The sequence below is a fragment of the Oncorhynchus mykiss genome, chromosome 3, assembly GCF_013265735.2.
Source record: "Oncorhynchus mykiss isolate Arlee chromosome 3, USDA_OmykA_1.1, whole genome shotgun sequence".
NCBI lineage: Eukaryota > Metazoa > Chordata > Actinopteri > Salmoniformes > Salmonidae > Oncorhynchus > Oncorhynchus mykiss.
Genome location: NC_048567.1, coordinates 14204269 through 14221168, shown reverse-complemented (window position 1 = coordinate 14221168; position 16900 = coordinate 14204269). Strand labels below are relative to the sequence as shown.

General features: G+C 40.6%; 1 protein-coding gene across 2 annotated transcripts; it reads right to left on the bottom strand.

Moving 5' to 3' along the window:
• Window positions 1-1352: 1352 nt before the first annotated feature.
• LOC110510755 (protein BTG3) lies at window positions 1353-16262 on the bottom strand. Of its 2 annotated transcripts, none has more exons than XM_021591989.2 (5): window positions 16101-16262; window positions 8468-8645; window positions 4608-4745; window positions 3588-3927; window positions 1353-3385 (listed from the first exon to the last, which is right to left on the bottom strand). In XM_021591989.2, exons 2-5 carry the CDS (start codon window positions 8638-8640, stop codon window positions 3176-3178), a joined length of 861 nt encoding a protein of 286 aa, XP_021447664.2. In that variant the 5' UTR covers window positions 8641-8645; window positions 16101-16262; the 3' UTR covers window positions 1353-3175. The 2 variants fall into 2 exon arrangements, with proteins under 2 accessions (XP_021447664.2, XP_021447667.2); XM_021591992.2 differs by lacking the exon at window positions 16101-16262 and adding an exon at window positions 9630-9672.
• Window positions 16263-16900: the final 638 nt, after the last annotated feature.

The following is a 16900-nucleotide window of genomic DNA, read 5'->3' as shown; positions in this document are numbered from 1 at the left end:
ACTGTTAGTGCTGTTATTTGTGAAGTGGAAACATCTAGGAGCAACAACAAACTTTATCAAGATGTGTAAAAGTGGTAGGACATACAAGCTCACAGAATGGGACTGCCGAGTGCAGAAGCGTGAAGCGTGTAAAAGTCATCTGTCCCCAGTTGCAACACTCATTGCCGAGTTCCAAACTGCCCCTGGAAGCAACGTCAGCACAAGAACTGTTTGTCGGGAGCGTCATGAAATGGGTTTTGATGGCTGAGCAGCCGCACACAAGCCTAGGATCCCCATGCGTGATGCCAAGCATCGGCTGGAGCTGTGTAAAGCTCGCCGCCATTGGATTCTGGAGCAAAGGAAACACATTCTCGGGAGTGAATGAATCATGCTTCACCATCTGGCAGTCCGACGGACAAATCTGGGTTTGGCGGATACCAGGAGAACGCAACCTGCCCCAATGCTAGTGCCAACTATACAGCTTTGTGGAGGAGGAATAATGGTCTGGGACTGTTTTTCATTGTTCGGGCTAGGTCCCTAAGTTGCAGTGAAGGGAAATCTTAATGCTATAGTGTACAATAAAATTCTAGAGAATTTTGTGCTTCCAACTTTGTGGCAACAGATTGGGGAAGGCCTTTTCCTGTTTCAGCATGACAATGCCGGTGTGGAAGAACTTCACTGGCCTGCACAGAGCCCTGACCTCAACCCCATCAAACACCATTGGGATGAATTGGAATGCCGACTGCGAACCAGGCCTAATCACCCAACATTAGTGCCGACTTCACTAATGCTGTTGTGGCTGAATGGAAGCAAGTCCCCGCAGCAATGTTCCAACATCTACTGGAAAGCCTACCCAGAAGAGTGGAGGCTGTTATGGCAGCAATGTTCCAACATCTACTGGAAAGCCTACCCAGAAGAGTGGAGGCTGTTATAGCAGCATTTTTTTTATTTTAATTTTATTTAACTAGGCAAGTCAGTTAAGAACAAATTCTTATTTACAATGACGGCCTGCAAAGGGGGGAGCAACTCCATATTAATGCCCATATATTTTGAAATCAGATGTTCGACAATCGGCTTGGTTGGGTTGTGTATCAGAGGACGCATGACTTTCAACCTTTGTCTCTCCCGAGCCCGAACGGGAGTTGTAGCGATGAGACAAGATAGTAGCTACTAAAAATGTTGAAAAATGGATACCACGAAATTGGGGAGAAAAAGGGGTAAAAAAAACAAGTACAGGTATAGTTACAAGTGATTCTGGCCTGAGGTAGCGTACAACTCTTGCGCATGTAAATATATACATATTCTCTCAATACAGTATTTGTCTGTGTGAAACAGTACAGTATACACAAGGTAACAGATTGCAAAAACACAATTTCATTTTATAAATCGATTGATTTAATGATATGTGCTGACAAGACAGAGAGATGATATCAGTATAAAAACTGACACAGCTTAACATAAACATTAGCATGGACAATTGTCTATCAGATACAGTGAGAATCGTGTGAATACAGAGTACTGCTCTGTACTCAGAACAAGTGAAAAGGCAATTCATAACATTGAATAAATATACATCCAGAGCAGACCAATGGGCCAATAAAAGCCCGTATAAAAATAGAGAATATAGGTATTAAGTTATGAAAACATCTATTCATATTAAAGCTAAACATTTGGATCACCCAAGCATTTTTAATTTCCAATATATAAAACTATTTACAGTAAATCCATGGAAGACTGATTATACAGGAGTGAATACAGTTCAGTGCAGACCCATTCTATCCCAGCAATCACTCACATTTATTTATAAAGCCCTTTTTACATCAGCAGATGTCACAAAGTGCTATACAGAAACACAGCCTGAAACCCTTAACAGCAATCAATGCAGCACGAACCTAGGAAGAAACCTAGAGAGGAACCAGGCTGTGCCGGGTGGAGATTATAAGAGTACATCACAATTGTGATGTTCTTCAATCTGGCCTTTACTAAAGATTTCTAAAAAAGGAAATGATAAACAAATATTTATTTAAAATTTAATATTTAAAATCATACATGCACCAACACTACAAACTTTATCAAGATATGTCAAATAAAGAATATCCATAAAAATGCATGGAATTTGACTTTACAACAGTGATTTTGGCACCACCCACAGGTGGAAAAATAAATTACAACAAATTCAAAAAGCAAATGTGGTTGATAATTACTATTTGTTAACAGGTTACAGTATGTACAAAAAGCTTCTGGTTGGTCTGTTAATTATTATAAAACAGAGAGAGGTACTTGACAGGTCAAATATACAGGTTACAATCACAGTGAATTGTCAAAAATAATGAGACTATTGTCTCGTATTGATACATTATATTGTAATGATGTGCAGTTAGATGCAGCTTCAGAGAACTCAAGAGACACGGTACATATGTTACTACATGTAACTGCATATCATTACAGTCTATAGCCGGGCTGCCCAATCTAGGTCCTGATACACTACTGATACACTACTGGTTTTCATCCTCTCCTTATCAGGGACTAATTCAGACCTGTGACACCAGGTGAGTCCAATTAACTACCAGTAGAAACAAAAACCAGAAGTATTTTAGGCCCACCAGGACCATGAACTGCTCTGTATCTTACAGTGCATATTTACAATTTTGATGCTTAGAGGTGACAGATGAAAGGTAGTCGAAGCTTTGTTTTTCAGCTTATTGCTGAGGATTCCTGAGATGTTACGAGCACCCAATGAAGGAATACAGCCCTCAAACTACACTCTGTAACTCAAAGCCAGTTCCACTGCTTTTTGTCAATACGAATCATATGAATAGACTTCTTTTAATCAGTGGATTACCCTAAACCCACTGGTAGCCCTTAGGGAAGTGCCTGTAGCAATATTTGCTAAATGCTTGTTTTAGTATAATCCCTGTTTACTTCATTGGCAATTCTACCTAAGAAAGTTACATTGAGGAAATCCCCAAAACTGATTGTCACCAAAAATAAAAATATTAAGTGTACAGCAATCAAAAAATGATATAATGACTCAAGTTCTGCTCCTCGCTAACCCTTCAAATATTTTGTCATACTATCTTAATTGCGCCTCACCCACACCTTCAAAAACCTGCATAGACCCATTGTGATTGGCTTAATGCGTGATCGGCTCATATGTAAAATAGCAGTTTAACCTCCCCCTCTCCAACCAGTTGGTTTAGTTCTTCACAGCCCCCCATGGCTGCAGAGTGGCATAAGGCATGATGAACTGCGGGGGTGGCTGGGGCAGGACGTAGTAGCCGAACACTGGAGGAGGTGGAGGTGGAGGCGCGTACATTGTGGTGAGGAACACAGGACCCTTCTTCTTGTATGTTGTGGGCCACACAGGGGCAGGGTGGTAGAAGTAATGCTGAGAGGTGGGCTGGAGCTGGAGAACAGAGGGAGAGAGAACTTAAGATAGGATTTAGATTATAATTCATCTTCAATTCAATCAGATAGTACTTAGAGATCCCTTCCTCTGGATGTGTAGGATCTGGTGCTACGTGAATCCACGTGTCCATAGTGCTACATTGTGCATGTCAGAGAGGGAGATTTGGTACCACATGTAGATTAACCCGAAAAGTTCTTACCAGTGTTTTGGTGACCTTCTGTTGAGCATGCTCCCCCCGGAACCTGTCCCGAACCCTGGGCATCATGGCAATCACATAAGGTTCGCCCTCCGCCTTCTCCTTCTCTTTCTTTCCCTCTTTCTCTTTCGTCTTCTCCTCATCTTTTCTTCCGTCCGTCTCTCCATCCTTCCCCTCCTCCTCTGTATCGCTGGAGACAGCAGAGCCACAGTCAGACGAGCTGGCAGAGTGGTAGTCAGACGTATCCAGGTCAACATTTTTGTCTCCTTTCACATCTTCCTCATCCTCCTCTTCTCCTTCTTTGAAACGTGCTACTGTGAAGTACCTGCAGTTCTCCCCTGACCTGTGAGAGAGGAAAGAGAATACATTAGTTTCTGTAACAAAACACATTGGAATGACCTATAAACCATCTTGTAGCCATTTCCTGCAGTCAAATTACCTAGTGGCCTCATGGGTGGAATGTTATTAATATATATTAATATTAATTTTTCATAATTTCATGATCAAAAAAGCCGCCGAAAATCTGGTGTTTCTATGTCAAACGTTATTTTAAAATGTCAGTCTTCTGTGATGTATATAAAGTGTAATATTAGGATGCAAACTCTAAATTGAATACATTTCAACTCTAAATCTGACATGGAACAGGTGTCTTCTGTTTTTTAAGCCCATAACCATGTGTATGAGGTGTATACTTTTGTTTCACAATAGATATGTTTAAGACTACCAATAATCACTGTGACCGTGATTTAGCCCACTGCAGTAAAAGTCTCCCTCAGGATCACTCCCTCATTGTAGTTGTTGTATTTTCTCACCCTCCTCCTACTGTAACTTGATGAGTCATCACATAGTGGGCAGGTTCGTACAACACATGCATCATGATGATAAATATGGTACCTCCAGAGAGCTGACTGTACAATGAATGATGAATGAAAGCCTTCTTCCTCTGCCTTCTGAGACTGAGTATGTCACTGTCTCACTGTGTGTGTAGGTCTGTGCACGTGTGAGTAACATAGTGTGACTCACCGTGCACACACCTCCAGTGGGTCGATCCACAGCGCAATCTCACATGGGAGGCCCAGCTCGCTGGGTTTGAGCTTGCTCTCCTCACACGCTCTCAGCACCTCCTCATCATACACCACCCCCTCGCTTACCCTGATGCACCTAAGAGAGGTCAAAGGGCAGAGAGCTGTTCACCTGGACCACAGTCAACTTATCATATACAGTGCTGTGAAAAACTATTTGTCCCCTTCCTGATTTCTTATTTCTTTGCACATTTGTCACACTTAAATGTTTCAGATCATCAAGCAAATTTTAATATTATTTATTTTATTTGATTTATTTCACCTTTATTTAACCAGGTAGGCAAGTTGAGAACAAGTTCTCATTTACAATTGCGACCTGGCCAAGATAAAGCAAAGCAGTTCGACACATACAACGACACAGAGTTACACATGGAGTAAAACAAACATACAGTCAATAATACAGTATAAACAAGTCTATATACATTGTGAGCAAATGAGGTGAGATAAGGGAGGTAAAGGCAAAAAAAAGGCCATGGTGGCAAAGTAAATACAATATAGCAAGTAAAACACTGGAATGGTAGATTTGCAGTGGAAGAATGTGCAAAGTAGAAATAAAAATAATGGGGTGCAAAGGAGCAAAATAAATAAATAAATAAAATACAGTTGGGAAAGAGGTAGTTGTTTGGGCTAAATTATAGGTGGGCTATGTACAGGTGCAGTAATCTGTGAGCTGCTCTGACAGTTGGTGCTTAAAGCTAGTGAGGGAGATAAGTGTTTCCAGTTTCAGAGATATTACAATATTACATAATATTACACAAATATAACCCAAGTAAACACAACATTTAGTTTTTAAGTGATAATTTTATTTATTAAGGGAAAACAGCTATCCAAACCTTCATGGCCCTATGTGACAAAGTAATTGCCCCCCCCCCTTGTTAAATCAGGAATTTACTGTGGTTAATCACATTTTTTGGAAAGCTGAGTTCAATTTCATTAGCCATACCCAGGCCTGATTACTGCCAGACCTGAAGAATCAAGAAATTACTTCAATAGAACCTGTCTGACAAAGTGAAGTAGGCCAAAAGATCTCAAAAAGCAAGACATCATGCAGCGATCCAAAGAAATTCAGGAACAGATGAGAAACAAAGTAATTAACATCTATCAGTCTGGAAAAGGTTACAAAGCCATTTCTAAAGCTTTTGGACTCCGGCAAACCACGGTGAGAGCCATTAACCACAAATGGAAACATTTGGAACAGTGGTGAACCTTCCCAGGAGTGCCCGATCTACCAAAGGTCACAAAAGAACCCACAACAACATCTAAAGAACTGCAGGCCTCACTTGCTTCAGTTAAGGTTGGTGTTCATGACTCAACCATAAGAAAGAGACTAGGGAAAAATGGCATCCATGGCAGAGTTCCAAGGCAAAAACCACTGCTGACCAAAAGGAACATAAAGGCTTGTCTCACTTTTGGCAAAAAAACATCTTGATGATCCCCAAGACTTTTGAGAAAATAGTCTGTGGCCTGACGAGACAAAAGTTGAACTTTTTGGAAGGTGTGGGTCCCGTTACATCTGGCGTAAAAGTAACACAGCATTTCAGAAAAAGAACATCAGACCAACAGTCCAATATGGTGGTGGAAGTGTGATGGTCTGGGGCTGCTTCGCTGCTTCAGGACCTGGGCGATTTGCTGTGATTTGACGGAACCATGAATTCTGCTCTCTACCAAAAAAATCCTGAAGCAGAATGTCCGGCCATCAGTTCGTGACCTCAAGTTGAAGCGCACTTGGGTTCTGCAGCAGGACAATGATCCAAAACACACCAGCAAGTCCACCTCTGAATGGCTTTAAAAAAACAAACTTAAGGTTTTGGAGTGGCCTAGTCAAAGTCCGGACTTGAATCCGATTGAGATGCTGTGGTGTGACCTTAAAAAGGTGGTTCATGCTCGAAAACCCTCCAATGTGGCTGAATTAAAACAATTCTGCAAAGAAGAGTGGGCCAAAATTCCTCCACAGCAATGTGAAAGACTCATTGCCAGTTATCGCAAATGCTTGATTGCAGTTGTTGCTGCTGAGGGTGGCACAACCAGGTATTAAGTTCAGGGGGCAATTACTTTTCACAAAGGGCCATGAAGGTTCGGATAGCTTTTTTCCCTTAATAAATAAAATCATTACTTAAAAACTCAATTTTGTGTTTACTTGGGTTATCTTTGTGTAATATTTAAATTTGTTTGATTTGGAACATTTAAGTGTGACAAATATGCAAGAAAATAAGAAATCAGGAAGGGGGAAAATACTTTTTCACAGCACTGTATACAGTGCCTTGCGAAAGTATTCGTCCCCCTTGAACTTTGCGACCTTTTGCCACATTTCAGGCTTCAAACATAAAGATATAAAACTGTATTTTTCTGTGAAGAATCAACAAGTGGGACACAATCATGAAGTGGAACAACATTTATTGGATATTTCAAACTTTTTTAACAAATCAAAAACTGAAAAATTGGGCGTGCAAAATTATTCAGCCCCTTTACTTTCAGTGCAGCAAACTCTCTCCAGACGTTCAGTGAGGATCTCTGAATGATCCAATGTTGACCTAAATGACTATTTGGATACAAAAATATTTCCCAAGCTTTAAACATCCCAAGGAGCACTGTGCAAGCGATAATATTGAAATGGAAGGATTATCAGACCACTGCAAATCTACCAAGACCTGGCCGTCCCTCTAAACTTTCAGCTCATACAAGGAGAATATTGATCAGAGATGCAGCCAAGAGGCCCATGATCACTCTGGATGAACAGCAGAGATCTACAGCTGAGGTGGGAGACTCTGTCCATAGGACAACAATCAGTCGTATATTGCACAAATCTGGCCTTTATGGAAGAGTGGCAAGAAGAAAGACATTTCTTAAAGATATCCATAAAAAGTGTCGTTTAAAGTTTGCCACAAGCCACCTGGGAGACACACCAAACATGTGGAAGAAGGTGCTCTGGTCAGATGAAACCAAAATTGAACTTTTTGGCAACAATGCAAAACGTTATGTTTGGCGTAAAAGCAACACAGCTCATCACCCTGAACACACCATCCCCACTGTCAAACATGGTGGTGGCAGCATCATGGTTTGGGCCTGCTTTTCTTCAGCAGGGACAGGGAAGATGGTTAAAATTGATGGGAAGATGGATGGAGCCAAATACAGGACCATTCTGGAAGAAAACCTGATGGAGTCTGCAAAAGACCTGAGACTGGGACGGAGATTTGTCTTCCAACAAGATAATGATCCAAAACATAAAGCAAAATCTACAATGGAATGGTTCAAAAATAAACATATCCAGGTGTTAGAATGGCCAAGTCAAAGTCCAGACCTGAAACCAATCGAGAATCTGTGGAAAGAACTGAAAACTGCTGTTCACAAATGCTCTCCATCCAACCTCACTGAGCTCGAGCTGTTTTGCAAGGAGGAATGGGAAAAAATTTCAGTCTCTCGATGTGCAAAACTGATAGAGACATACCCCAAGCGACTTACAGCTGTAATCGCAGCAAAAGGTGGCGCTACAAAATATTTACTTAAGGGGGCTGAATAATTTTGCACGCCCAATTTTTCAGTTTTTGATTTGTTAAAAAAGTTTGAAATATCCAATAAATGTCGTTCCACTTCATGATTGTGTCCCACTTGTTGTTGATTCTTCACAAAAAAATACAGTTTTATATCTTTATGTTTGAAGCCTGAAATGTGGCAAAAGGTTACAAAGTTCAAAGGGGCCGAATACTTTCGCAAGGCACTGTATGTATCTTCTCATAGACATCCACACGAAATAACAACCCAGTTACTTCAATTCTTTAATATTTCACTTCCCTTGTTGTTTACCTGAATGCCTGTCCTTTGTTGGGGTTGTCGGGGTACCAGTGGTCTTTGAATTTGTTGACCAGAAGTTGCCGCAGCTTTTCAGCAAAAGCGTCAGCTTTGGTTCCATCCAAGCCACCCCGCTCCACGGCTAGGCGTCTCAGGAAATTCACCCCGGCGTTTACCTCTCTCTTCATAGTTTCTGTGAGGAAATAGGTGCAGAAAACATTAGTCTATCCTGTAAAGCTACTCAACTAATTTAGAAGATTTTAACCAACTGTACAGCGTGAAAAAAATATTCCCGAAACTACAGCGTGTGTGTACAAATCACAAGCCACCACCACTGTCAACAACATTATTTTCGCAGTTCCCCACACCCCAGAATAGCCCTATTTCACAGTCTGCCTTTCAGTCTCATGTTGGGCAGGAGGAAGTCAGCTCCTCGGATAAGAAGACTTCCTAGGGTATTTAGCCACTGTGTGTTTTCTATTATCATTACCTTCAGACCACACTAGAGGTGTATGCAAGTCAGACTGGCCTTCTGTTGTTGAAACAAACTGGGAGCCAAAGGTCGTAGTTTTTATACAGGCAAACAAGATGCAAATAGACTCATAGGCCATGTTGGCATGTCAATATGTTACATACCCAAAACGTGTCAGATTCAGTTACAGACAAAAGGTACAGTATGTGCCTTCTGATGGATAGTGTCTGTTTCTTCTCAATAGTGCCAGACAGTGTCAGATTGACACAGGGGAGAAGGTACAGTACAACCCCTGCCTACAGTACTGGTCAAAGAAGTGTAATGTTTGCCAGCATAGCAGAAACGTTGAGCCAGTGTAGCTGATTAGCCATCATGAAACTACGTATGTGAGGAGTGGAAAGTGTGTGGACTTCCTGCTCTGGTTTAGTCGAGGTGCGAGGGTTAATTGTTGTTGTTAGTGTAGACCTGACATACAGAGAGAGTCAGGGAGATTTTGAAATAAACATTAGTTGCATCAGCTTGAGGAAGGCGTGACAATTATATTCCACCTTAAGCATCTTCCCGGAGGTGACAGACTTTGTCTGGTGACACAAATATGTGCTAATGGCATTATGTAAACTGTTGAGCAATTATACAGAAACAATTTGTTTCTACAGGTCACAAGACGTTCATTTCCCTTAAGACCAACATAACAAATAGCTTTACCGTACAGTCCCACTGGGCACAGATGTCAGTTCAACGTCTAGTTTTGATTTACATTTGGTTGAGTGTCAACTAGCCTGAATTCAATGTGAAATCTGAAGAGAGAAGAAAAATTGTGTCATTGGATTTAGGTCGTCATTTAGGTCGTCATTTAGGTCGTCATTGAAAAAAAATATGAAATAGCCTTACGTTGATGACTTTATGCAAATCCAATTCGTTTCCCACGTTGATTCAACGTCATCACATTGATTTTGGTAGTTGAAATGATGAGGAAACAATGTTGATTCAACCAGTTTTGCCCCAGTGGGGTAGGTTCAGTGAGCTTATACAGTTAGTAACCACGTTGTAACTCAGTTGTAGAGAAATACCAGGTGGTGAGGGAACAAAGTCCTATTCAATACATTATTATTTCACAATATTGCTTTCAAATGCTTTTGATGATCACATGGTACTGTGATTGTATCTTATTCAATAACAGAATGCATTTTCATTAGAACTCTACCAGTACACAGTCACAAGTCCTTGAAGAACTCAGTGTGCCTCAGGATGTTATGTTGAGACTCTCTCCCTCTATATCTCTTTCACATAAACACACACGCAGACAGACACAGATACACACTACAAACAGTACCCCCAGTCTGAAGACAACTCTCTAAACCCAGCTGATTATGGTTTTTCAGCTAGGATTTCCTGTTTCAGATAGCTGGCATAACTGAAAAGCATTTGCAGGTGGTGCCTCTAGTCTGCACTCTTAAACTGCCTCGTCCCACCGCCGGTGGAAAGAAAGAATGTTAGATAGGCAACAGGATATTTACAGGGGGGGGGGGGGGGGGTGACAGAATGTTATTCCTTTTTACCTTAGGGGTATACAGAAGAAGGGTAGACTATTTAGTTATACATGTGATCTCGTCTAAAAATGTGACATGGACCAATTTGAATAGACTGAAAAATATTGTTTTCATCACCATGTTGAAACCCAATAGGAATGTGAGAAGTTACTGATGTAGGATCTTCATTTGAGTTTTGCTATAGCAGGAAAACAATCCTGCAGCACCAGAAAATGTGAATTATTATGTGGATTATAATTAATGTATGTTTCTGTAGGGGTCAAATTTTTTTATAAAGGGAAAATCAAGTCTGAAATTTCAAAGTGGCAATTATAAACTTCAGAAGCCTTTTTAAACCTCAAATACACTACAAGTTTAAAATGTCCTGCTATGCAGGAAAGTTCTCCTGCAACAGGGTGACCAAATGAAGATCCTACATCTTTGCAGAAATAAAGTAACACAGACTGTTACAGACACAGACTACTGACTCATCACATTGTTCTGACCGAGTAGTTCCCAGTCTGACCACTTCTCTTAACTTCACAGCCACATAATGTCTTTCAGTCTAATAATATCGACCACAACTATCGCCACATGTTTGTTCTTTTCAGACTGCACAGCAACATATAATAATTAATTTGACCTGTATTGTCACAGCAAAATAATCCTGCAGCGACTGGATTGGAACGTTTAGTCAATAATGTTGCTTGATCGGTGGTTAGGACATCAGCTCGCCAAAGGTAGGCTACATGAAAAGTGCAATATTGTTAATATGTGTTAGTGTGCTCCTCTGTATTTCAGCAACAACAGAGTGATCAAATTAAGATTCTACAACTGTAGAGCCATTTCTCAAAAGTGTAACTAACAGACACATATTTTGGCCACTGCTGTACATCACTGAGGACACTGAGAGGCAAATTGGGAGACATGAGCATCTCTGAACTTGGTAATGTGGTTCTTGTGCAGTATCTAGGCCAGGGCATGTAATGGCGAGGGTTATCAAGTCAACAAATGGTGAGAAGTTTCATTCTGTGCGACGCTCCACTCTACTCTGCAGTCTAGTGTGAAACCTCTTACAGCTCAGAGAGCTGACCTCATGTTAGATGATGGCCCAGTCATTTACTGGTTGCCTCATCTGACATCATAAACTTTGCATATTAAAGTGCCATTATCGCTGTCATGACTAAATCATTCACTACCTTATTTAGACTGGATTGATGTGGACGTTGCTTGTGATTAGACTAGAATATGTTAGGACCACCGAGACCAGAATTAAACATCTTCCTGTCTATAAATGACATTTTTCAGTTAAAAAATGTAATGCCATGAACACCCTCATCTATATCCTAGATCTGCATGTCCTAGATCAGTGGCTCCCAAACTTTGTATAGTCCCGTACCCCTTCAAACATGCAACTTCCAGCTGCGTACCCCTTCTAGCACCAGGGTCATGTCATGATCGTCATAATAAGTGGACCAAAGCCCAGCGTGATCTGGTTTCCACATCTTTTTATGACTAAGTGAAACTCACAGCAAAACAAAACAATAAATCTCAAACAAAAGGTGAAGCTAACAATAGTGCTAACAGGCAACTACCCATAGTCAAGATCTCACAAAGCACAAAGGGGAAAAAGCCTAAATATGAACCCCAATCAGAGACAACGACAAACAGCTGCCTCTGATTGGGAACCATACCTGGCCAACATTGAAACATAATCCCCTAGATGACCCACCCTAGTCACACCCCGACCTAACCAACATAGAGAATAAAAAGCTTTCTATGGCCAGGGCGTGACAGGTCAGCACACTTTCAAATGTCGTTTTTTGCCATCATTGTAAGCCTGCCACACACTATACGATACATTTATGAAACATAAGAATGAATGTGAGTTTTTGTCACAACCCGGCTCGCGGGAACTGACAAAGACGTCTTATAGGACCATGGCACAAATAATAATATAATAATCAATAATTTTGCTCTTTATTTATTATTTATTTTCCATCTTACATATAAAACCTTATTTGTTCAATGAAAATTGTGAATAACTCACCACAGGTTAATGAGAAGGGTGTGCTTGAAAGGATGCACATAACTCTGCAATGTTGGGTTGTATTGGAGAGTCTCAGTCTAAATCATTTTCCACACACAGTCCGTGCCTGTATTTAGTTTTCATGCTAGTGAGGGCCGAGAATCCACTCTCACATAGGTACGTGGTTGCAAAGGGCATCAGTGTCTTAACAGCACGATTTGCCAAGGCAGGATACTCTGAGCGCAGCCCAATCCAGAAATCTGGCAGTAGCTTCTGATTAAATTACATTTTCACAGAACCACTTTTTGTAATTTCGATGAGGCTCTCGTTCAGTAAGTGGACTGGAGGCAGGGCATGAAAGGGATCACAAATCCAGTTGTTTGTGTCATCCGTTTCGGGAAAGTACTTGCGTAATTGAGCACCCAACTCACTCTCAGGTGCTTCGCTATATCACATTTGACATTGTCCGTAAGTTTGAGTTCATTCTCACACAACAAATCATACAATGATGGAAAGACCTGTGTGTTGTCCTTAATGCAGACAGAGAAGAGCTCCAACTTCTTAATCATAACCTCAATTTTGTCCTGCACATTGAATATAGTTGCGAAGAGTCCCCATAATCCTAGATTCAGATCATTCAGGCGAGAAAAAAACATCACCCAGATAGGCCAGTCGTGTGAGAAACTCGTCATCATGCAAGCAGTCAGACAAGTTAAAATTATGGTCAGTAAAGAAAACTTTAAGCTCGTCTCTCAATTAAAAAAACGTGTCATTACTTTGCCCCTTGATAACCAGCGCACTTCTTCTGTATGTTGTAAAAGTGTTACATGGTCGCTGCCCATATCATTGCATAATGCAGAAAATACACGAGAGTTCAGGGGCCTTGCTTTAACAAAGTTAACCATCTTCACTGTAGTGTCCAAAACGTCTTTCAAGCTGTCAGGCATTCCCTTGGCAGCAAGAGCCACTTGGTGTATTCTACAGTTTACCCAAGTGGTGTCGGGAGCAACTGCTTGTACGAGCATTACACTCCACTATGTCTCCCTGTCATGGCTTTTGCGCCATCAGTACAGATACCTACACGAGCAGCAGCCCGTTAGTGGAATTCCTGCGAGAGATTTGTGATTGGATGTTAATTATATGATTAGGCTAACCGTACTTGACATTGTGTTGTTATTTTGCTGAACACTAGATGGATTAATTACATTTTTGGCAGTGAAACGAGGCTACTCAGGCGAGAAAGAAAACTTACCCAAATGTATAGCCTCATTGGAAAATATAAATGAACTGTTCGAAAATGTGAAGATTGAAAAAAAAAATGTGAATCACATTTTTATTTGGCATATCCCCGATGGCATTGCGTGTACCCCCGTTTGGGAATACCTGTTCTAGATCAAAAGCCCTCACACAGAAGTGAGGTGGAGAGCCATGGTGGATGCCCTATGCTGCTAAGGGGGCCAAGAGGTTTAAAGAAGCACTCAGGCTATTTTTGAACTTTTCCTGTTAAAAAAGAATATCCAGAGTATAAATAGAGTAATGTTCACACCAATGGTGGCTGGTGGCACTTTAACTGGGGAGGGTGGGCTCATAGTAATTGAACTGGAATTGCTGGAACGGAATAAATGGAATATTTGATACCATTCCATTCGGTATTATGAGCTGTCCTCCCTTCACCAGCCTCCTCTGGTACACACACTTAAGGTTAAAACAATACGTTTGGAGAAAAATAATGTTTTCTTAAACACAACTGCAAACTTCAAGGAGTTGTGATTGGCATCCTCTCTTGCTTGAGGGGAAAATAGAGGACATCAACCACCCGAGCCACGGCCTGTTCACCCCACTATCATCCAGAAGGAGAGGTCAGTACAGGTGCATCAAAGGTTGGACCAAGAGACTGAAAAACAGCTTCTATCTCAAGGCCATCAGACTGTTAAATAGCCATCACAAGCCGGCTACCACCCGGTTACGCAACCCTTTACCCTAGAGGCTGCTACCCCATGCACATAGACATGGAACCACTTTAATAATGGAACACTAGTCACTTTAATAATGTTTTCATACTGTTTTACTCATTTCATATGTATATACTGCATTCTGTATATACCATATTTACTGTATTCTAGTCAATACCACACTGACATTGCTCATTCTAATATTTATATATTTCTTAATTCCATTGTTTTACTTTTAGATTTGTGTGCATTTCGCTACACCCGCAATAACATTGCTAAATATGTGTATGTGACCAATATAATTTTATTTGAAGATGAAAGCCTGTTCCATGTCATACCTTGACCTCCTATTGAGATGTGCCTTTCAGTAAGTAAATCAGGTGATAAAGAGGTGAAAAGGAGCCTGGGTATATTGCATTTACAAGCAGAGCAACCGTTCCAGAAGCAGAGTCTATGAGTGACAGTACACAGTGGCCCACTGCCTCTAACAGACAAAGCAGTAACACTGAGGTGTTGGTATTGCAGCAACCCCTGTATTGATCTTTGTGTAAAGACCGAGACATGACCTCTCTACAGCCCAATAACAACATACATGTCAGTCCATGTTGTGCAAGGGTGAGAAAATTGACATGGTGTCCCAATATTCTGAACCAGTCCACTGAGCCTAACACAATTCAATAACCTATATAATAACCAATAATTGTATAATAACTAGTTCCTATTAAGATGAGTGAACACTGGCAGTGAGAAGCTTCTGTGTTATACATGCTGTCTGTATTTATTTGACACCAGTTCATGAATATGTTTGTTGTTGAGTAATATGGCTGCTTGGAAGATTATGGTTATAGCACAGTAATGTTATAGCAGCATATACAATACATTAGAGTGTTGGCCCATGCCATGTGGTGAGTCTTGTTGATAGCAAGTTCATGTAAATTGCAAGAAAACCACTGAAACTTCAGATCTAAAAGAGTGGATTTGAGTGTCCTATAGCCTGGCCACGTGCTTCCTGAGACTATGGAAAGAGTCCACACTGCAGAGATTGGATACATTTTAATACTTGAACTCAAGTGGTTGCTATAATGTAACTTGTGAAGAACATTAAAGTGTTATCACTATCATATAGATCACACATCCTGTAGGCTACACGTCAAACAGATTTCAGATTGGGTTTTCCGTTCAGCCCGTGGTTTTTGTCATTTTCCGCGTTGTGGCGCAGACTTTCTTTTTTTTTGCCTCGTTCGAAAACATTGAACAGGGGAGTGGGTTCTCAACGCGGAAATCCCCCCATGTAATTGGAAATTTTCTAAATGTTTCCTTGAATAGATTCCGCGTTTAACCTTGAAGATGAAGTTTTTTTTTTTTTAAATATACAAACTTAAATAATACTTCGATTTGGGAATAAAAAAGCTAAACAACAATTATACTAGGATACAATTAAATTGGGATTGTCGTGGTGAGTAGGCTGTAATTGCTGTAATTTCTAGTCATTAAGCAACACATTCCCTAAATAATAAATACATGTACAACGTTTGTAATAACCAAACAATAACCAAGTTATTTAAATCACGTGGAAAGAGCCAACATTTGTTTATAAAATTATTTGTCAATCTCATCAAATGGTTGACTTACAAATACGGTACACTTCTCAATATTGCTCACTTACCTGTATAATAACCGCAGTATTTTAAATATCCAGTACAATGACTATTTTCTCTATTTCCTTTCTATATTGCTGTGATCATATTATTTGTATAGTTATCCGCACATGTTGCTTCCTTGTTCTCTTTTTCGTACATTCAAAGCGATCCACGTTCCTGGTTTTGCGTTGGTCTGTGGGAATATCTCAATTGCAAACTCCTCGCGTCCTCTCTCTCGCCTTTTCTCAAAACCCATTGGATGAGAAAGCAATAAGTCCCGCCCCTCTGACCTTCTCCTCCAATGGGTTATGATAAGGTTACGGGGAGAGGACGCGAGTTATAATGCAATTGAGATTTCCCTGTGTTGCGTAGTGTTGCAAGCGAGAAGTTACACCGTAAATATGACTCACTTCCTTATTCGGAGCTATGAGCAATATGCTGACTCCCTTTTACTACAACCAGAGACTCCCACTACAGACCAAATATGGTAAGACCCGGTGAACTGATAGTCTTCTACTATCACAGGCTATCATTCAAAAACAAGGATGAAATGTAATTCTCACCATGTTATAACCTTATTATAGTCCTAACCTATTATTATTTATATTGATGAATAGTAGGCCTAACAAGACTAACAAGGCTTGTAAGACCACTACAACAACAACAGCCACTCAAAGTAAAATGCCAGTCTACTCAAACTTGAAATTCACCTGTGGTAAGCTTCCATGTTAATTTCAAAGTGACTCCATAGGCCTGCATGTTGGTGTCATGCATGTTGGTGTCATCAGTCGTCTCTGACAACCAGATGTTTTGCATAATTTGTCTA